General features: G+C 47.9%; 1 protein-coding gene and 1 long non-coding RNA gene across 6 annotated transcripts; both read left to right on the top strand.

The window, feature by feature from the left end:
* Nucleotides 1–223: 223 nt before the first annotated feature.
* On the top strand, nucleotides 224–6,133 carry LOC128789913 (uncharacterized). Its single transcript, XR_008431577.1, has 4 exons — nucleotides 224–321; nucleotides 1,153–1,300; nucleotides 1,878–1,989; nucleotides 6,010–6,133. It is a non-coding gene; the product is annotated as an uncharacterized LOC128789913 (long non-coding RNA).
* Nucleotides 6,134–6,190: 57 nt separating this feature from the next.
* BMP4 (bone morphogenetic protein 4) lies at nucleotides 6,191–20,455 on the top strand. Of its 5 annotated transcripts, none has more exons than XM_053946218.1 (4): nucleotides 6,191–6,343; nucleotides 14,117–14,307; nucleotides 18,058–18,434; nucleotides 19,395–20,455. In XM_053946218.1, the coding sequence occupies exons 3-4, from the start codon at nucleotides 18,065–18,067 to the stop codon at nucleotides 20,234–20,236; spliced, it is 1,212 nt and encodes a 403-aa protein (XP_053802193.1). In that variant the 5' UTR covers nucleotides 6,191–6,343; nucleotides 14,117–14,307; nucleotides 18,058–18,064; the 3' UTR covers nucleotides 20,237–20,455. The 5 variants fall into 5 exon arrangements, with proteins under 5 accessions (XP_053802193.1, XP_053802191.1, XP_053802192.1 ...); XM_053946216.1 differs by having other exon boundaries at nucleotides 14,113–14,307; XM_053946217.1 differs by lacking the exon at nucleotides 6,191–6,343 and having other exon boundaries at nucleotides 13,864–14,307.
* The last annotated feature ends 1,622 nt before the right edge of the window (nucleotides 20,456–22,077 follow it).

Below are 22,077 nucleotides of genomic sequence, written 5' to 3'. Positions count from 1 at the left end.
CAACTGTAGTTTTCAGCTGAAGTAATTCAGGGCATTTCCATTGCCTTCTCCAGAGCCTCACTTGCCCATCAGATGAACGCTGAGTCCAGCTCTGATCTGCTGTTTGCCAGGTGGGAAGGCTGACAGCGCTCTTTTATTTTGAAGTGAAAAAAAAAATGTAGGTGATGATGTTTTCTTAGGATTGGATTTATCTTGCCAAAGACAGGTGTCTTGAAGTCATGGAATAAGTTGCCCTCTGGAAATGCATCTCTCTGCTGGGTGTTCAGGGAGCTAAAATGACTGGCTCAGACCTGAGGCTGCCTCTCAGGTGGATAGAGTTAGGTAAGATGAATCCTGCCACGTGAAGGTATTGTGTATCAGCTCCCCCACTCCTAGATGTGCAACCAGATCACTGTAAATGTTTGTGCCGTGCTGGGAGAGACCTGGGATAGGTTCTTCACCATCTAACTCCAGCTGGAAGACAAGAATTTTGTGTTAATCTGAGGGAACAAGCCCTTGGGGTGCAGTTAACACATGGAGTATAGGATGAGATGTGCCTTTTGTGGCTTTAGATGGCAGAATGAGAGGTATGTGTTCCTGCACTTGGAATCCCAGACTGGTTTGGGTTGGAAGGAACCTCAGAGACCATCCCATTCCACCCCCTGCCATGGCAGGGACACCTTCCACTATCCCAGGTTGCTCCAAGCCTCACCCAACCTGGCCTGGAACATTTCCAGGGATCCTGGGGCACTTGTCACATTTTGGCATCAATAGAAGGAAGCAGCTCTGTCTAATGGGATTATTCCTGATGATTTTGTCATTCCAAAGTCAAAGGATCAAGTCTCACAGGTAGACACCTGTGCTTCATGGTTTGTGACTTGGGTGGTGATGATGTGGGGTTTTACCCTGGTGTAAATCTGCCACCCTCCCTGGTGGGTTGCTTCAAGCAGGAGGTTACCCAATATCAGAAAAAAAGAGAAGAATTTAAAATCAGTGTGAGTAGAGAAAATAAATTCCTCATCGGGATCAATATATCAATATGACTTTACTCAATGGCATCCAGCCCTACAGACAATACTTGGTCTCAGCAGCAATAATTAGGAGTTAGAGAACTTACTGATGACTATCTCCTGAATTTCTCGAATCTTTTGAAAAATATTACTCTTTTTTCAGACATTTGAGACTATAAAAGCTGAAACACCAGCAGATGGAGACAAACCCTGTTATCAAACCAGCCCAGTTGAGCAGGACCTGTAGGATTTGCAGCTTTTCTCCAGGAAGCTGAGGTGGAAATCTGAAGGAAGAACACCTTTTATGAAATGTTGAGTGCTATTGTTGTCTGCACATGTTTAATAACATGAACTTAGGGAGAAAAGAAGTTCTCTTAAAAAAAAAATCTCTTGGTACTAAATGCTTTTTTGGCCTGAAATAAAATGTTCCATTTATTTTTGGTGGGTTACATATACATGGGAATGTGTGCATGCATAAACCACTTCAGAAATGCAATTATGCTAACAGTTCCAAAAATTCATTTCAGATGAACAATCAGAACTTTAAAAAAAAAGTTCATACAAGTATTCTTGCCTTTTTCTGATTCTGGGTTTTTTTTCTTTTTGTGGAAGGTAAATTGCAGCTGGGCTTGACACAATAAACCTTTAGGCTTGCCCGAACTTAAACTGTGTTTTCTGGTGACTGGGATGGCTATTTAAAACTTTTAAATCAGATTGAATTATAATGGTTGTCCTCAAGTATGGTGGCAACCCAGACCTCCACAGGTAAGGTAATTTATTGCCATTTGAAAAGAAATTAAAATAATGAAGACACTGCATCATAAAAACTTCATTAAATATAAATGGCAGAAGATATTGTGCCTCACGTTGACTCATTTTGCTTTGCAGGTGAAACATGAAAAAAGTCATAAGTGGATCCAGAACCATTTTGCTTCCATGAAATGCCAAAAGAAGAAGTTTCCTTGCTGTCCATATCATCTCTTCTTTGCTGGCCAGGGAGGTTGGTTTTTTAGTCCATTGTCTTTTGCATTGGAGGTGAACTGCAGGGGTTGACACAACTGGTACGAGCAGAGCTGAGATTCAAAATCCAAACCCAACCCATGCTGTGGGGCTGTGAGGTTGTTGTCTTACCCGGAGAAAAGGTTTTGAACAGAGTGCAGACACATCATTTTAGAGCATGAACCACAACAGAAAACATGTGCAGGGGCATAGGGCTGTAAAAATCGTCCTTTCTTTAATTGACTGAATAGAAATGAATTTGTATGCCTTCAAATGCACTGCAACTGCAGATAAAACCAGCCATAAAAATCTTAGAGAGGGCTGAAGAAAGATTTTCCTTTCTTTGGAACAAATGTACTTTTGATCATTTTGACTGGTGCAAATATAGACCAGTAGGAAAAGGGGCAGAGAGGACCTTGAGAGATGATCTATCCCTCTACCCCAAGGCAAGATTTGCCAGCTCTGAGCCACTCCTGGTGACAGAAGAGTCTGTAGCTCCTTGACTAATTTATTCCAGTTCTCACCTGTCCTTCCTCTTAGGAAACGTGTCTAATGCTTGACCTATATCCTCCTTGCTGCAATTTAAACCCATTATTTCTTGTCTTATACCCAGTGGACATGGAGAACAATTTATTACCTTCCTATCTGCAACAACCTTTTACATAGTTGAAGGCTGTTATCATGTCTCCCCCTCAGTCTTTTCTTCTCTAGACTAAACAAACCCAATTCTTTCAATCTTTCCTCATAGGTCATGTTTTCTAGACCCCTGATCATTTTTGTTATGGAAATAAACATCCTTTAAATCAAGTTCTGTGAATCAATCTTGTGTGGAAAGGAAGGGAAACAGAGGGGTTAGAGTTAGTATTGGGAACAGGAATCTGGTGGTGAAAGAAGTGAATTTTCTGAGGTCTACAGAGAGTACAGCCTTCCATTCTTCTTTGGGTTTAGGAAGTGTATTGAACAAAAATTTCTTTCCTCAGCTTTCTTGGGAAACACTTTTACCTATTTGCTACCAGAAGGAAGACAGTATTTTATTTCCACAGGCTGTGAGGACAGTGGTCTCTGGAAAAGCACAGAGCAGAGTACCAGAGAGTAATTTGAAATGGTATGGTATGTTCTTCATGCAGACTTTCTAAAATCAGCTTGCCTGGAACAATATCAACCCTTGCACTCCAACAAGTAATGTAGGTCATCCCCAGAAAGTAATTTAAGAGTGGATCATAACTCCAGGACATTTAATGCAATCAGAGACTCAGCACAGAAGATGCTGATGAGTTTTTGGTTGTAAATTCTCCTTTATTACGTGAGCTGCTCAGAGAACATTGGAAATACCAGGTCAAGTGTTTCAGCTGCAAAAACCACCCAAGGCATTATCATTAGATGAGCATCCTGGTCCTTTTTGCTTTGCATCTACTGTTTTGAGGCTGAGAGAAGGTGGATCTGATGCCTCCTACAAAAGTTCCATCTATTCTGTACAATCACTATAAGCTGGATCTTGAGCACTGAAGAATCAGGGAGTTTAGCAGATCACCAACTTAAAAACTGGGGCTGCAGAAGGATCTAGGAGAAGCTCCCTGTGTTTATCCTCCTTTCCATCCTGAAAGCATCAAGGGCTAAGCAGAGGTTATTTTGAGTGTTTAACTAGACCTGGGACTCGGGAGGACTGTGCTGCTGGTGCTTCTAGGCAAGCACAGCCTGCAGCAGCTTTTTGCTTGTGGTGGTTCTGATGGTTGATGCACTGACTCACAACTTCCCTGTTCCTCAGAGGTAAGTGTGAAGCTGTGGTAAATCTAGTTTCAGATCAAAGACATGGCAGCCATGTGATGTAAAGCACTGAAACAATCACTTTTCTTTCAAAAAAACTGTTCTTCTGAAGGCTTTATGCTGGGTTCAGATATCACCTGTCTTCCCAGAGGCTGTATAAATAAGAAAGCCAGCAGGAGCACCAGGCTGCGTGCTTTGGCACTTGAGAGAAATGTTGTGTGCTCACATGTGATCCAGATTCCTCACTAATGGACACGGCCCCATTGTTCAGCTTGCAGAACAATGAATCTATAAACAGGGGACATCGTAAAATTTTAGAGAGAGCTGAAAGTCCAAGAGCATCTGAAGCTGAGTGCACTGATGCACCTCGAAAAAGAGTTCAGGAAGATATAAGAGACAGAGTACAAGAGCCACAGAAAGGCAAGTTTCAGTCTTGTGGAGGACATGCTGACAAGGTGACAGGTTTCCTGCTAGCTAGCATGTGCTTTGTGAAGAAACTTCCCCAGTGTTCTCTCACTGGGAACAACACTGATTTGGCCTGCCAGACATGTTACATTTCAGGCCTTGTCTGATCAAGATAGCTGAGAGTTCTAACACTTCAGCAGAGGTCCAAAATAAACATGGTGCAGTGAGGAAAAATGCCTTTTGCTCTGTTTACTCTCCCAGTTTACTGGGAAAGTTCTTCCATTTGCTGCCTGACCCAAAGGTAAAGGTTGGCTTGCCCTCCAGAGCCAGACTCATCCTCTGAGCAAAGTGAGGGATGTCAGGGACAAAACTTTGGCTGAAGTGAGACAGGTTTGGTCCTGAGATGCCAGTAAGCACATCCATTCCAAAAAGGAGTTTTAGTTTGATTAGACTGATCATCCTGATGGAATGGTATTGTAGTATTAGCCAAGGAAAGGTTTTAGATATTCTTATTTTTACAAATGTCTGAGAAACTCTTCCCTCAATTAGCTGTAAATGGTGTTGTAACAGAATCAGTCTGAAAGCCACTACAGACAGGCTTCCAGCATCAGATACAATACTAAAAGTTGCACTTTTGAGATGGTCTCCATGTAATTTCTCCCATATGGGCCCTAAAACCCCAGATGCTCTAAGAAGTGTTTAGGGCCCTGTAAGACACAAGGCCGTCACTAATTAGCAAAGACCCCAAGCACGTGTTTAACTTTAAGCATGTGCTTTTCTTTCCCAGGAGTCCATAGAATTAAGGACTTTAAGTGAGTGGGTTTAGGGATATGCTTAAAGCTAAGCACGTGTTTAGTTGCTTTCTTGTGCTCTGGCTTTATTTGTTTTTACAGGAATAAGAGAAATGAAAGATCTTATTACAGATCAAACACAAATAAATGTCCAAGACACAGCAGGGAGGCTTTAGGTCTTGGTTTGGAGCCCAGTGAAGTCAATGGAAAAACACCCCAACACCTCAGCGGACTTTGGAGCAGAGTCCTCAGAGGATCGATGAAGAACCCACTGCAGAAACCTGTTGAATGCCTCATGTTTCCCTGCAAGGTTCCCTTATCTTGTATCCAGATGTTGCTAACAAGGGTTTTTATTAGCTGCTGAGAAGTACAAGGGCAGCAGTTTTTCAAGTCCTAAAATCATGCACATATAGATGAAATAGAAACAGTTTGTGCTGCACTAGCAATTGTGGTCTGTGGAGCTGTGAGTGTATTTCAAAAGTTCTCCAGTTCTTATTATAGAATCCTAGAATGGTTTGGGTAGGAAGGGACATTAAAGACCATCTTGTTCTACCCCCTGCCATGGACAGGGACACTTTCCACTATCCCAGGTTGCTTCAAGCTCTGTCCAGCCTGGCCTGGAACACTTCCAGGGATGGGGCAGCCACAGCTTCTCTGGGCCTCCCCACCCTCACAGGGAAGAATTTCTTACTAATCTCTTATCTGACCCTGCCTTCTGTCAGTTTAAAGCCATTCCCCCTTGTCCTGTCACTCCATGTCCTTGAAAAAAAAAAACATGTCTTGGTCCCACTGATCTCAAAGTGTTTGCTCTGTCTTTCATGCAGTGCAGTGAGGCAAGTGTTGTCACACAGTTCCTAGGGAAAATGTTGCATCTTTGTAGAGGGAGAGGTTTACACAACAGGAAGAGCAGGTTCCTTTGAATAGCATTTCTCTTTGCTGCCTTTAGATCTCTGCAGTGTGCACAGCAACACCTGACTTACTCATTTGGATTCTCCTTTTAGGCATGCAGGGAAAGAGCCCTGCTTGAGAACAGTCTCATCTATTTTTGATGTTCATTTCAGGATGATGCTGAAGACGTCTCTGTTTGATCAGTTGAATTTCCACCCATACAGCTGGATTTTTGTCCTTTGGTTGAGGCTGGAGCTTTGCTTACTTCTTCAGAGACTGCCCTAACCAAGGTCAGCAGAACTGCCTGAGCCACCAGCCATCACCCAGCAGGAAAAATGATCATGTGCTGTCTTGCCAGGCTTGTTATGAGGGCAGGTGTCATTAGAAGGTGTTTCTGCCTCCTCCTTCTCCTCCTCAGAAGTCATTTGGGTCACAGCAGCAGAGCCATGGGACAAGCTTTGTCCAGGCTGGGGAGCAGAGTGCCCACCTCGAGTCTCTGCAGAACGGGTAAGCAGTTAACCCTTGCTGAGCTGCTGTTGCTTCCTCTGCTGTTATTACCTGTGTTTACCAGGTCAGACTGACACTGGCGTGCAGGGATGTGCCATGGCCACATCAGAGCACCCAGCCAGAGTCTCAGGAGGGTGGTTTGGCTGCCAGGATGTGCTGATGTCACTGCAGTGCCTGTTTTTGCCTGTCTTTGCTGGGTCAAAGTGACACTGATCCACCACGATGAGTTATGGTCACACCTTCACTTAGCTCTGTCACCACAGGCCTTGCTGTCCCATCAACAAAAAACTTCTGGTGGCACCCACTGGGAGAAGCTCTGAGAATTGGTGTGCTGGGAAAGGGTCTTGTACCAACTGCTTGCACAAGGGAGTTGTACTGTTCAAAGTTTCATGGAGTAAAGGAGAATAAAGTGATATTTGCAGTTTGGATGCCCACTGGGTGAGCCCCACAAAATCCTTTTGATGTTATATTCATGTTTGGTATCTTGACCTTTAACTGAGATCTCGTTTTAAGAAAAACTGCCAATATTCACCAAATTCTGGTGCAAAAATGCAACAACAAAATGTTGGACCTGCTCTTTCTCCTCCTCAAGGCTCAGAGATTGCAGTGAATAGAATTTGAAGCATTTTTTTCCAGTAACACTAAAAAATAGTATGGCTATTAAATATGCATTTCTGTTGAGTGCCAAGAGCTGTCCTTTTCTTTCCAGCCATTTCACAGAACTGGAAGACACAAATCAATAGGTAAATGTTCAGTACTAGTAGTCTAATTATTATTTCTACTTTTCTCATGGTTATAATGATAGGAAACATTTTGTACTTGCTCCCTGGAAGAATTATTTCTTCTACCTAGTCCCTGTCTTCAATATTTGTAGCCCCCTGAACAGAATCTGCACTCTTTAGTAGCGTTAAAAAAAACCCAAACCACCCATTGTCTTGAAAGGAAAATGTGAACTTCTTCAACGAGGGCAAAAATACTTCTGTTGCTTAAACGTAGGTAATTAGACTGAGGACTTTCTCCAAAGTAAACCCTGACAATCTAACAATAATCTTTGGCTTTTGCACTGCATAGAGTTTCTCTTACATTGTTAAATGCATTCCATGTTTCAGTAAATGACACCAGGCTCACCAGCAGTGAGTGAGTGATTAGTTTATCATCCTCTTAGTGCAGCCATCTAGATCTTTAACTCTTTAAGCAGTGACATTTAAGTCTTGAGAACACCCAGGATCATGCCTGAGGCTTTAGGCATTTTCAATTCAAGCAAATCTTGGATATCTTGTGAAAATGAAGAGAAGAAAGTAGGTGCTTGCATTCTGATAACACTTTAAACAAGCCAGGTAAGGTAAATTGCAAATAAACATCTTTTTTTCACCTTTTAAAAAAATTCTTATTTTTATTTCTTTTATCTAGAGGATGCCAATTCCTCTCTCCTGGGACCACTTAGGTCATTAGGTGAGCAGCATAAAATTACAGGGAGAAAATCTTAACAGCGTACAAAGAGACTGAAAGGTGACAAATCTACATTTCCTAAGATCCAGGGATGTGAGGTAGTTTTTTGCTTTGGTTGTTTTTTTTTTTTTTTTTGTTTTTTTTTTTTTTTTTTTTTTTTTTTTTTTTTTTTTTTTGTTTTTTTTGGCTGGATTTACAATTCATCTCTCATGGGGCAGTAGAATGAACAGTTTTACAGAAGATTTTATTATAACAAAAAAAAATTATGAGCTGTAACATACTGTACCAATTCTCTTGTGCTGAAATCTTGCTCTAGCAGGGACATGTAAGTACACAAAGCTTGGTAGCAACAAAAGCCTTTGGAGAATGGAGGGCTTCTACTTTGGAAAAGAAAGGTGCAGGAGGATTTTCAGACAGAAGGGAAGGACTTTGACCTGTGAGCTGCTGTTCAGCATCATGGATCTTCATCTATCATCTGATCCTGCTCAGTAACGCGAGCCAGATCACTGTGTGTGCCCTCTGCCATGGGAGACATGGAGCTGCTCACCCCACAGACACAAAGAGCTTTGGGAGCTCTGTTGCTGGGAAGAGTTTGAAATGTACGAACAGAGCATTTACGTGCCTCAAGCAACAGAACAGAGCCCAGCCTTTAGTTAGTTTTTGTTTTAAAAATGCCTTTTGTACTCTCCAACCATTTTGGGTTTGAGAATTTTTTTTTTTTTTTCCAGACTGGACTTTGAGTTTTGCTGGTTTGGGTGAAAGGATTTTTTGCCCAGCAGGGCAAGGGTGATCCTGTGTGGAAAGGGAAGGGATGATGCTGGGTGAGGTAAATTCCCTGCATTCTGGAAAGGGTTGAGAGCAGATTGGGAGTTACTCTGAGACACTGGAGCTGTGCACCTCCTGCAAGCATAGGTAACTGCTTAGGTCTCCAAAGTTCTGGTGACTCTTGCTCAGCCTTCAGGTTGTAGCCATTCTCAAGCCCATAGATTCATTCAGGAATCTGCTTCCAGTCCCTCTCCTTCATCAGAAAACACGATGGAAGTGATCCAGTTGTGCCATCCATGTCAAGGCACCTCCTGCAGTGGGCTCATCCTGGGCTCCTGGTGGCTTATCAGTTGGAGAACCTGTGAAAAAGGAATGGTGGCTGTTCTGGGGGCAGCCAGTGGTCCCAAGAGAGGGAAACAAATCGCACAACAGATTTGCAAGTCCAAGCTGTCCTTGTGGCACCACTCTGAGAGAGATTCTGTCAATCCCACCTTGCTATTTTGTGCTTTGGGTCTATGGTTTGTCTCCACAATTCCTGACTCAAGTCAATACTCATGGACTCTAAGTCCTCTTTGACCTTCTCATTTTATCCTCTGCTCTTCAAACATCTGCCTTAACCCACTTCATTTTCATCCTGCAATCCCTGAAGCCCCAGCACCACTGAGCATCCCCTCAGCCTGGGCTGGGGGGGATGGGCATCGGGATTCCTGCCCCACTTTGCACCTAGAGCTATGTAGGGAAACAGTGATGGGAGATAAAATGATTTGCTGAGGCCTCTGGAGACAGGACAGGTGACTTTTTGGCAGCCATGGAGTAACCTCAGTGTTGGGTCTTTGTGAGGAACGTTTGTGAGCTGATGCCAGTTTTACAAATGACGTTTCACATTTGCTTTTTGCAATATTTCTTCGAACTGGGGTGTGGTGCTGCATACAATACAATTCTGAGGCTTGCTGCTCTATCAGGTATGTGTACAGAGGGTGGGAAAAGGCAGCAGAGTCAGCAGGACAGAGGTGGAACAAGCAGGAATGCAGGGTGAAACCAGGGGAACGAACAGGTCCTCAGGGAATCTGTTCTAACTTAGTTCTGCTTTCCCTGACTCAAAGAGTAACTCCAGTGTGCCCAGAGGGCTGGTACAGGGAGATACCAGCCTTATGCTAACTCCAGATCCTGCACAAGTAGAAACTGCTGGGCCAGACCTCCATCCTGAGACTTAGGCTCAAAAATCTACTTTTAAGCCTATTTCTCTTCATGTCTGGGTGATGCTGTGCTCCTGGAAGGTGCATCATTCTGGGTTGTCACTGTAGACCAGTGCAGGTCTGTCATAACACCTTGGTGCCTCTGGCTCCAGTCCTGTTTTCTAGAATTGCACTTGGCCTTGCCTTGGCCCTTTGCCCAGACTGAATCTGCCTTCTTGGTTTTCACTTCTTTCCCATATCGGTTTTCTCTCCTATTCTGTCTTCCTGCTGATCCTCTGGGTCTGTAAACCCTCAGCCCAGGTGGGCCTCTGTGCAGGTGAGCACCCCCTCACTTCCAAGGCCCCTTCATAAGCAAGAAAGAGATACGAGATTCCTCCAGACTCTTTCCTTTTTTGCCATTTCTCTTTTCCCCCTCTTCAAACTGACTTTTAGATATTCCTTTTCTAAAAGTCCCAAAGTCCCTCTTCTCTCTTTTTTTCTTTTTTTTTTTTTTTTTTTTTTTTTTTTGAGTCAGTTCCTCAGCTTTATCCCTCTGTAAGCTATTTGGTGGCTGATATTTTAGGAAATAGAAAGGCTGGTTTGCCTGTGGGATCGCACACGCACGGAACGCACGTACGACGCTGGTTTGCCCACATCGTTTGGATAAGGTATCAGAGAGGACAGACTGTCTTTGCATTGAAACCTGCAGGTCAAGAAATTGGCCTCCCTTCAGTTCACAGCCCTCGTGGCTGCCAGCCAGTAATGTAAAGCCCTGATGAGTATTTCTGGAAAACACTGGAAACCCACCTCTGACTACAATGTGTTTAATCTCTCATTTCCAGGCATAGTCGGTTTTGCTTCTTCCCTTCTTCCTCCTATTCTTCTCCTTCTTCTTTTTCTTCTCATCCTTCTTCTCCTTCTTCTTCTTCCTCCTCTTCTTGTGCCATGGGTGACAGGTGAATCACCCGGTGTCTCTCCAGTGATGGACAGGGCAGCAGCACTTTTGTTCCATGTGCTGTAAATCAGAGATCATACAGGGTCTCCATGTCCTGTTATTCCTCCAGTATTTTCCCAGGGTTTGGAGTCCCACTGAAAGGGTTTGAAAGACTTTTGTGTGTTGGGTTGGAATTTGAGGACCTATTCAGAAGAAATGTTTTTTTTGGTTTTTTTTTTAATTTATCTCTGACAATGGCGCAAAATGCTCTTGTTCGTCCAGAAAGGAGGCTCTGACCTGCTTTTAATTCTAATTGCCTCCTTTCCCCATGTTTTTTAATTACTCTTCTCTGTTTAATATACTCTTAACCACTTGGATAAAATAGATTCCTGATGATTCAGTCACTGCCACAGAAGCACAAAGCTGAACCTAGACCTTCTGAAGTCCAAATCAGGTCCTACATCACTAGGACAACCTTCCTTTAGGCATCCCAGTACTTGCAGCTCTGCACCTAATCTGTGGCCTTTGAAATTCCCAGGTTGCTAAAGGCATCCTTCGGGCTGCTGAGTCAGTGTCTGTACATGATGGAAGCAGGGAAGAGGAGAACAGATACTTGCTTGTGCAGAAAAGAGCCAAAAATGAAATCAGGTTTCAGTGCTCTTGACACAAGCTGTGCCCCCACTCAAGTATTTTTTGGTCGTGGCTGTTTGGGAGAGAAAGTGAGCTTTGTTTCTGCTTACAAGTGGTTTTTTTGCTGCCCCACAAAGAAGCAGAGCAGGTAAAACTACGCAAGAATGTCTCTAATTGAAAATAAACCCAGCTAACACCTCACTCCTTAGCTTGCTTGATCAATAATGGAACAGAGAGCCTTGCCGTGCTAGGCTGGAGTAGGTCCTGCTGAAAGGTTTGTCAGGAAGGACTGCAGCTGTGTCAGATTTAGGTTGGATTTCAGGAAAGGCTCTTCCCCCAGAGGGTGCTGGCACTGCCCATGCTCCCCAGGGAATGGGCACGGCCCCGAGGCTGCCAGAGCTCCAGGAGTGTTTGGACAATGCTCTCAGGCACAGGGTGGGATTGTTGGGGTGTCTGTGCAAGGCCAGGAGTTGGACCCAATGATCCTTGTGAGTCCCTTCCAGCTCAGGATATTCCATGACAGAATGAGCAGGAGCCTTTCTGTCAGAAACCATCTTTTCAGTGTCACGTGACTGTGGGAGCTCGTGCTCTGCTCACACACACCCTGTGTAAGTTTATTCAGTGAGCACTTTCTAAGAATGATGATTAATTGTGAGTATGAACCTTGTCACCAGGCAACTGGCACAAACGAGCCCCACCAGTTTGTTATTGCTGGAGATGGAGGCCACAGGGCATAGCCATGTTTCCCAAGAGGGAATCCTAGGCAGGATCCTCTCTCTCTGCTTTCAAGTGAGGATGTTCACATGAATGAACTCAAAATTCATCCATGTGCTGACATTTCCCAGAACTTGCTATAGCACCTACCAGTAAAGTCCTTTGCTGTTGCTAAAAATCCAGTAGAGCTCATGTGAATTATTTCTGCAGCAGTTGTCCTGCTCTGCTTATTTACACCTTGTAGTAGTGATTGAGGTCATTAAAGCTTCTGCTGGCAGCAGATCTCAAGCTGCAATTAAAGGACAAAGACAAATGTCGGCACCCGGGAGGTGCGACGTGGTTGTGTGGAATTGCAGATTTTGGCAGCAAGGGAGAGTGAAATATCAGTAACAGCAGAACTCAGACAAAGCCACATCTCAGGGCTAGAGACACGTGGAGTGGTTTGTAAGGTCAGGGAGCTGCCAGCCCTGTGCCATTCTCCAAAAGCTTTCATCAGATCCAAAAGGAATCTGCTGATCTCCGGTAGCCATGTGGTTGGACAGTGCTTGTTAGGAGACTGATGGTCTTTGTTAGTACCAGCCACAACTGCAGAGCAGGAGGAATGAACTCTTCATCTTCTGGAGGTCCTCTTTGCTTCTCAGGGATGAGGTGAGAGCTTTGATGGAGTGGGGAGCAACAAAGTGCAGAAGCAAATGTGGGCTAAAGGCAGCGATTCTTTCCAAAAGCTGGATGAGATCAGTGCATGTTCTTCTTGTAACATCCCTCGAGGAAACCCATTGATGTGGAGATGATTTTACAACAGATGTGTTTCTAACACAGCTCAGGGGAATTTTAACAACAGGCCATTAAAATGGCTCTCCCTTTATTTTATGAGTCGTGTTGTTGAAGCACTTCCCTAATCATGGAATCATAGAAATGTTAAGGTTGGAAAAAACCTCCAAGGTCGTTGGGTCCAACCTTTGGCCATTCACCACCTTCCCAAGCAGACCAGAGCACTGAGCTGTTTTTTGAACACCTCCAGGGATGTTGATTTCATTCCCTCCCTGGGCAGCCCATTCTGTGAAGAAATTCTTCCTGCTGTCCAGCCTGAAAGACCCAGACCTCTGAGTTTTGAGGCCCAGCATCTCTAAATGAACAATATTTAGCGGCAGAGACCTCACACTCTCACAGCAGAAGGCAGAGAGTATGAACAGCAAGGGGTAACTTTTCTAGCCTTGCTCACTCTTGGGCATCTGAAAAGTGACAAAGGGAATGAGTCAAGTAACAGCAACTTAAGATTCACCCTGCGTGGGACAGCCAACCTTTTAATAGCATTTTCAAAACAATAAAAATCATCCTTCAAGACTTAAAAATAGAAAAGAGCAGACAATCCTACTGTTTCGACTGCCTTGTGTCTGATTACCAAAGACTGCCTTTTTAGAACTGCATTATTTCAATGTTCCCACACAATGTTTTTGTAGGGATTTGTAAAAAAAAAAAAAAAAAAAAACAAAAAAAACCAAAAAAAAACCCTGTTTGAAATAAAAGAGCAGTGCTGAAACTGATTCTCCTCTTAGCTCAGGAGTGGTTCTAGACGTGGTCCTGACACCTCAGCAGAGACACTTTAATGTAAAGAAGAAATAAATTCCAAGTTGGGCCAAGTTCTGTGTTATAGGAGAAGTATGAATTCATTTATTCAGGAGGAGGCAGAATATTCTGGTAGAACAGGCCAGCTCTGAAGCACTCAGAGAAATCATGAAAATCTCAGAGTGGTTGTAAAAAATGTTCCTTTTGCCATTCAAGCAGCTGCACTTGTTTTTACCGGTCGGCTCTTTAGTGAAGAGCTACTTTTGAAAATGTAATCCCTTGGAGTTGTTTGCTCAGTTCCCTTTGTTTTAATTGACAAGCTTAGGCAGTTGAAAGGAAAGGGTAGGAGGGAATTGATTTTAGCACACTTATGGGCATCTCCTCCTGTAACTCATGTCATTAAAATGTCTCTTACATAGACATTTATTTATTTATTTATGGTTTTAGGCTTCTTTCTGCTCAAGCAAAAATCTGGTGAGGCAAGTTATTTTTGTTGTTGTTGTTGTTGTTTTTCTTTCTTTTTTGTTTTTCCCAAGGCAGGTTGTTTGCAGACTTTAGAGCCCAAAAAGGTGCAGCTGCTCTAAAAATAACACAGGATCCAAGAACTGGTTTGGGAAGGTCTGAGTCCAGAGGCATCTCCTGAAATGCTGCCATTAGAGGAGAAGTTTCCCTTGTAAACAGAGCTGGCCTAATTTCTAGAGGTGCTGAACATCGACCTGCAGTGCTTGCTGGTAGGTCCTGAGCACACAAAACCTGGAAATGGGTCAGATGTGAGTGGCTGGGATTTTATCACAAGCATGTCTGGGCAAACCCACAATTATCGGGTTGAAACAAAACTGAGCAAATAATTGCCCCTCAGCTCCTGACCCCTGTGAGCAGAGCTGGGCTCTGGGGCTCCAGGACACCTGCCAGCTCCTGGGCTTCTCGCTGCCACCAGCAGTCTGCTGTCACAGCCAAGGTCTGCACGTGATGGATCACCCCTTGGTCTGGCCAGCCTTTGCAGGGTGATGTCCCCAACGCCCCAAAGCTTTGCTTCCAGAAGAGACCAATGGTTTTGCCACCCAGGTGCAGAGATTCCCAGAAGGTTTTTCACAGAAGACAGAGAGGAAAAAACCTGGCAGCAGATCCCTTAGTCAGACTGGGACTGGGTCACAGGCAAGACCACCATCGATTCCCCCATCACCCATGTGAGGTGTGATTAGGGGAGCTGAGCCTTGCGTTGAGTGGAGACACAATATTCTCTGCTTTTGATGTGCTGGATCTTTAATGTTGCATCTACCGCTGAATTAAGCAGTGTTTGCTTTTCAAACCTTCCACATTTGTATTTTTAGCTCCGTTTTGGCATCACTTTTTTGGTTGGAATATATAACACACTGGGTTGTTTAGTGTGCCTGGACCGAGTTCAGCCGATGTGTAACTCCACGGGCTGGAGCAGAAGCTCTGTTCAAGGTGAATTACGCTCTATGGGGCCAAGGAAATACAGCTTCTGTAGAAAGGCAGCCCAGCTCCTTCAGTAAACGCTACACTATTTCCATCCATGGTTATTCCTTTGTGGTTTGGGTTATGTATTTACATTTTACGGAATAAATACTACAGCTTTCCCCATGACTAACACTTAGTAACCAGGGAGCTACTCAAATACGCTCTTGCCTCCTACGAGACCCCAAACCACACTGCTCTGCCCTGGCTCTCTGGCCCCAGCTGGCCACCTCCTCGCACAGGGGCACGGTTAACCAGCGTTACATAAGCAATTTTTGGGATCTCAGCTTAACGGGATGGCTGAGGAGGGCAGGCACTGGACGCCATGCGACCGAATTCCACCAGGACAAACATTTCCAGCGCGGCCATTCTCTGATCCTTACAAAACCCGAGTGAGGTCTTCAGACAAAGAGAGGAACATATCCCACAAAGAGGGAGCTGGTTGCTTTTCCCAGTCCAGAGGTCTGTTTTAGGAACAGCACTATACAGGCCCTCATGTAAACTTTGTTTATAGACTGGAGTATTTTCAATGAAAATGTTATTTAACTTAAAAAAAGTTGCACAGCAGCTACTCCCAAAATTGTTTTTCCTTGTTAAGAATAACACACAGTGTGATACATTTGAAATGGTGATAGCAATATTTCACAAATTTTGATGGATTCATAGTCCAAATACCTTGCTAACAGATGTTTCTTTTAAACCCGGAGTGGTATAGGAATAACTCAGAGATATTACAGTGTCAGCACTGCCTTTTATCTGTGCGTGTCCTTTCGGTGACATCCCTGGGCTTTTCTAATGCATGGGTCAGGTCTGAGCTTAAAAAAAAAAAAAAAAGTGAAATATGAAAAGAAGGCGTCTGTGATGGTGTGTGAGCTCTGGGGCAGCGCTGGGAGGACACCAAGGCACTGGTGTGGGTTTGCTGCACTCAGGCACAGCAGCCCCGTGGTTTGTGGCCACAGTCATCGTTTCTGAGCTGGTTTTTGGTTGTGGTTAATTGATGAGCTTAGGAGTTCCCATGGCCACTCCATGACCACATCTTTTGGTCTCATAAATTAACTGTGTTCTCACTGTGGGTGACAGTTTGCCCAACACAAAGGGATACTCCAGCAGGGCAAAGGGACAGATTTTAATGCCCTGGTGGAGCTGGCTTAATTTACCATGGGGTTGCTCAGTCTACTTCATGTCTCTAAAGGATGGTGCATCTGTCACACTTCCTTCAGAGGGTTTTCCCCCAGAGTTGCTTTCTCCACACTGTGTTTATACATCACCCCCAGTAGGTCAGAGAATCACAGAATAGCCTGAGCTGGAAGGGATCCAAAAGGATCACCAAGTCCAAATCCTGGCCCTGCACAGGACAGCCCCAAGAATCTCACCCTCAGTTGCCTGAATGAGTTGTGTCCAGTTAATGTGTGCCAATGGTAAACCAGTTTGTCCCAAACACCCTCCTGGGAGCAGCCTCAAGCCTTGGAAAGTCTGGTTCTTATTCTCAGCCCAAAGCTGGTCCAGAGCAATTCTGGGTTTGAACTGCGGGGCAGGGAGCATCCTTCCTCCCGGAGACCCCTGTCCGTATGTCTCTGGGGCCGCCAGCTGTGGCCGTCCACAGCCCGTGCGGGCCCGGGAAGGCGCCTGCTGCACACCTCGGTGGGGGTCCGGGAACCCGGCCTGGAGGGGAGAGGGCTATTCAGGCAGCCAGGGAGAAGGATGAGAAAATCTGGAGCATGAGAGGGAATCCAGGGCAGGCACTGGGGATAACCCCCGGTGCTGGCAACGAGCTCCCAACCGCCGGGACGGGACCCTCGGGGCTGGCGGGTGGTGGGAGCACAGGAGAAACCCGCGCTCTGCCGCCGTGCCTCTCCCCGCGCAGCTACTTCTGGTTCCCAAGCTCTCCCTCCCTCCTCGTCGGGGAACAGCCGACCAGAGTTTCCCGAGTTTCCCGTCCCGAATCTCCCTTCCCAGCCCCGTCCCTCGGGAAGCACCGCAGATCCCGCTCCCCGCGGTGCCCCGACCTCCCCGGGGACCCCGCCCCGGCCGTGCGGGGACAGGGCGGGGCGGGAGGGTCCCCCGGGGATGCACCTGAGCGGCGCGGGGGATCCCGGGGGCACCGCTCCGACCCCGTCCCGCGCCCCGAGGGTCCGAGCGCGGCCGCTCCGCCGGGGGTCCCCGCGCTCCCCCCGCTCCCCGGGCGCTGGCGCGGGCGGCGGAGCGGCCAGGGCCGTCCCCCGCGGGGCCGGGCCGGGCCGGGGGCGGGCCGGGGGCGGCGGGCCGGGCCGGGCCGGGCCGGGCTGGCGGCGAGCGCGGCTCCACGTGACTGCGGGGCCGGCAGAAAACCGGGGCCGGCGGCGGCGGCGGCCGCACTGCGCCGGGCGGCGATCGCGGGAGGCGCTCGGCAGCCGCTGCCCCGGGGCTTTCGGCGCGCTGGGTCCGGGCTGGCTCTCCAGAATCATGGACTGTGCTGATATGCCTTGCTTGCTGTCAGTGAGTACAGCCCTCTTCTTCCTCCGCCTCGCTCCTCGCTTTTTGTTTTCATCGCAGGGCTTTATTTTTTTTTTTTATTTTTTTTAAATTTATTTTTTTAAGACAAACTTTTTGTTGTTCTTATACCGGCGTCCCCTCCCGGGCTCCGGCGGCGGGATTCGAACCGGAGGCTGCAGAGCGCGCCGAGCCGCGCGCCCCTTCCTTCCCCGCCGGGCGCCGCCGCCGCTGCTCCCGCTCCCGTCCCGTCCCGTCCCGGCGGGGCAGCGCGGCCGGGATGCGCCGGGAACCCGCCTGCCCGAGGGGGCTGCGGGGCTGCGGACAGCCCGGGCACGGCGGGCCGGTCCCTGCCGGCCGGGGCGCGCCGGCTGCCGCTGGAATGGGGGCTGCTCCCCGTGTCCTTTTGCCATTTATTATTACTATTATTACTACTATTATTATTATTTTTAAGTTTATTCGGAAGAGGAGGGGGGTTTCGCTTCTCATCCTGACTTTCCTTCTTGTTTGTTGTCGTATTTTTTACACCCCAGAGACACCATGATTCCTGGTAACCGAATGCTGATGGTCATCCTACTATGCCAAGTCCTTCTAGGAGGTACTAACCATGCTAGCCTAATCCCTGAGACCGGCAGGAAGAAAGTGGCAGAGCTTCAGGGACAAGCCGGATCCGGACGCCGCTCTGCCCAAAGCCATGAACTCTTGCGGGGTTTCGAAACAACTCTGCTGCAGATGTTTGGGCTCCGAAGGCGGCCTCAGCCCAGCAAGTCAGCCGTCATTCCTAGTTACATGCTGGATCTCTATCGACTCCAGTCCGGAGAAGAGGAGGAAAGCCTCCAGGAAATTAGCCTGCAGTACCCTGAGCGATCGACCAGCCGGGCAAACACCGTGAGGAGCTTCCACCATGAAGGTCAGTGATGGGAGGCGGTAATTTCCCAGCCCCGGTAGCGATCGGGATTTCCTTGCGTTTGGAAGCTCACAAATGCCTTTAGAAGCAGGACGTGCCCGGCCCTAAATTTATGGGAGGAAAACCACCCCCCCCAGCCTGCCGTGTGTGGGTGACAGGCGTGCTGCTCGCTATTTTTTCCTGCATCCTGTGCTTAACCCGAGCTTGACCATATTTTGAAGTGCTTTTGCTTCTGTTGACAACAGTGAGTTTCCTTCGGTGCCTCTGCCTCGGGGTCACTGCCTGGGCTCGCGTGGATTTAATGGCTCTGGATCGGATGCGGGAGTAAAGCGAGGGCGGGATCTCGCCCCTGGAGTGTTTCTTTTGAACTATCAAAGCAATTGCTGACTGCTTTTACTCTTAAGGAAAAAAAAAAAAAGAAAAAGAAAAAAAAATCCCCCCAAACCCCGACTCGAATTTAATACTTACAGCTGTGTGTTTATAAGGTTTATTCAATAGACCCTTGTAATCTGATCCAAATGTTTCCTAGCGGATGTTTCTTTTCCAAAGTAAATCTGAATTATTAATCCAGCCGCATCATTACTGCGTTGGAATTTGCTTCTCTTTCTCCCCCTGCCCCCCGTAACAAGGCACCTCTGTGCTCCGTGGCGCCGCATCTCGCCGGGGAGATGATTTTGGAGAGACTGAGGGAGGAAAAGCTAAAGGGAAAAAGTCTCCCTGAACGGGGAGGCGAGATGGGAAGGGGTGGAGTGCTCGAGGCGCGGGTGAGCCAGCGGTGCCGGGGCAGGAGCCGCTCCCGGCGCGGCCGGGAGGGATGCGTGGGGGAGCGGAGAGGAGCCGGTGGCTGCCGGGCAGGTGAAGCGTGGGTGTGAGCTGTGGCTGTGCCGGGGCCGTGTGCCCCGAGGCTGGCGTGCTCTTGTTTGCTTGTCTTACCTCTTCCCCCCCATCCCGGCTCTCCTCCAGAGCACCTGGAGACCGTCCCGGGTCCCAGCGAGGCGCCCCGGATCCGCTTCGTCTTCAACCTCAGCAGCGTGCCGGAAAACGAGGTGATCTCCTCGGCGGAGCTGCGGCTGTACCGGGAGCAGGTGGAGGAGCCGAGCGCGGCGTGGGAGAGGGGCTTCCACCGGATAAACATTTACGAAGTGATGAAGCCGCTGTCGGAGCGCGCCCAGGCCATTACGCGCCTGCTGGACACGCGGCTGGTGCACCACAACGTGACGCGCTGGGAGACCTTTGATGTGAGCCCGGCCGTGATCCGGTGGACCAAGGACAAGCAGCCGAACCACGGGCTGGTGATCGAGGTCACCCACCTCCACCACGCACAGACTCATCAGGGCAAACACGTCAGGATTAGCCGATCTTTACCTCAAGGGCGTGGGGACTGGGCGCAGCTCAGGCCGCTCCTGGTCACTTTTGGGCACGACGGGCGAGGCCACGCGCTGACCCGCAGAGCCCGCCGGAGCCCCAAGCACCAGCGTTCCCGCAAGAACAAAAAAAACTGCCGCCGCCATGCCCTCTATGTGGATTTCAGCGACGTGGGCTGGAACGACTGGATCGTGGCGCCCCCGGGGTACCAGGCGTTTTACTGCCACGGGGACTGCCCCTTCCCTCTGGCCGACCACCTCAACTCCACGAACCACGCCATCGTGCAGACGCTGGTGAACTCCGTGAACTCCAGCATTCCCAAGGCCTGCTGCGTGCCCACGGAGCTCAGCGCCATCTCCATGCTCTACCTGGATGAGTATGACAAGGTGGTCCTGAAAAACTACCAGGAGATGGTGGTGGAGGGGTGCGGGTGCCGCTGACCCCCTTCCCCGCCGCCCTCTCCTCCCCTTCTCTCTCCCTCCCGTCCCACCCCAGAACTGCTTGCTATAGCTGGACTCTTCTCTAAACTAAACGTTCACCTTGACCTTATTTATGACTTTATGTGCAAATGTTTTTGACAATAATGATCATATATTTTGACAAAATATATTTATAACTACATATTAAAAGAAAAAAATAAAATGAGTCATTATTTTAAAGGTAAATGCATTTTGTGTCTCGCCTCTCAGGGTGCTGCTGAGGCTGTGCTGGCTGGGAGTGCAGCTGGGAGTTTATTTTGTCTCCTTATCTTTTTACCCCCCTCCCTCCTTCTCCACTCCTTTCCCCCCCACCCTCTTTTCACTTAAAGGCTTTGCACATTTTAGTCTTTCTATTTCTCGCCGAGGTACCGCGGATCTCCTGGTGCTGGGGCTGTGCCACGTGGGAGATGAGGGTCCCTGGAGATTTAAGAGCTGCTGGGAATAGAGCCGACCTTGCTAACCTGGCCCAAGCCTTTCCAAAGCAACCCACCAAAAATGCATTTGAAAAGAAGGTGAAGATTTACCTGAGGGCTTTATGCTAAACCCGCTGGGTTTTATACCCTTCCTCTGACTTCAGGATTCCCCAGGTTTTAAAACTATTAACATTTTCCCCCCCTCCTCCCCTCCCCACTGGAGATTGGGAAGCTTCAAAGGTTTCCACAGGTCCTTTGAAGATCAAATCACTCCATTACAATGCCAAAAAAAGAAAAAAAAATATCTGGAGCAGTTAAATATGTGTTAGCTAATAGCTACCTGTGCTGTGTCCTTTCTAAATTGCTTCCGAGCAGGAAGGTGATTGGAGGCGAGCAGGTACAGTTGGAGGTATCCAAAGCCTTGAAAACCCTGCCTCAAATGCATTGGAGGGGCTGTGATTGCCTTGGAAAATAGGGGGCTGTGCCTGGGATGGGTGGTGTGGGACCATCGTGGGAGTGGGGAAGGGACAGCTGGGTAAAGGGTGCGTGATGCTTTCTTTTCCTTTTTAAAAATTTTTTTCTTTCTTCTTTTCCTTTAATGATTGAAGCTTTCCAACCCTCCGAAAGGGGCAGCTTAGTTGAAACCAATAAAAACCGGAGCGGAAAGCTTGCCAAAAGCTTTGGCTCCCTGAAGAGTGCAGGTGGAGAGAGGAGATGGGAGCTGCAGGGGGGGAGGAGAGCGTGGATCTCTTGGAAAGAAAAATCCCCAGCCCTCGACCTCCTCCGTGCCACTGAGGTGTTCCCACCCCTCCATCCCAGCGGTGTTCAGGCCACAGGGTCCCATCTGCTGCCCGAGAGCCCTCGGGTGTCTCCGGGTGCTGGGGGGCCCTCCCAGGCTCCCAGCACCCCATGGAGGAGCGATGGGTGTTGGGTCTCCGGGGCCCCCTCGGCCCCGAGCTGACACTCTCATTCCTGCCTTTAGAAGGGAAATGTGTGGCCTGGGGCATCGGCGACCTGCTGCCTCCCCTTTGATGCCTGCATATCAGACATAGCCATGCCAAAGAAAGAATTTCATTTTGAAGTGGCATCAGCTAAAGGCGAGCGCCTTTCAGCTGCCTGACAGGGCAATTACACACATCTCCCTCGATAACCCCGGCTGCTGCGGGGTCGGGTGGGAAAAGGGGTCTCCGGGCCCCCAGGCAGCCCTGGATGTGGGGCAGCCACTGTGGGAGGGTACATTGGGGGGTAAAAAAAAAATTAAAGGCAATCACTGTGACTGTACAAAAAGAAAGAGGCTTCTCCCAGGTTCGCTCCCGTGGTGGTCGGTGCGTCCCGGAGGCTGTCAGGGTGTTGTGGAGCTGGGCAGCATCTGCACAAATGCCTCTTGGA

The sequence above is a fragment of the Vidua chalybeata genome, chromosome 6, assembly GCF_026979565.1.
Source record: "Vidua chalybeata isolate OUT-0048 chromosome 6, bVidCha1 merged haplotype, whole genome shotgun sequence".
NCBI classification, from domain to species: domain Eukaryota; kingdom Metazoa; phylum Chordata; class Aves; order Passeriformes; family Viduidae; genus Vidua; species Vidua chalybeata.
Note: the sequence above shows the minus strand (reverse complement) of the source record. Positions and strands in the feature narration are given on the sequence as shown.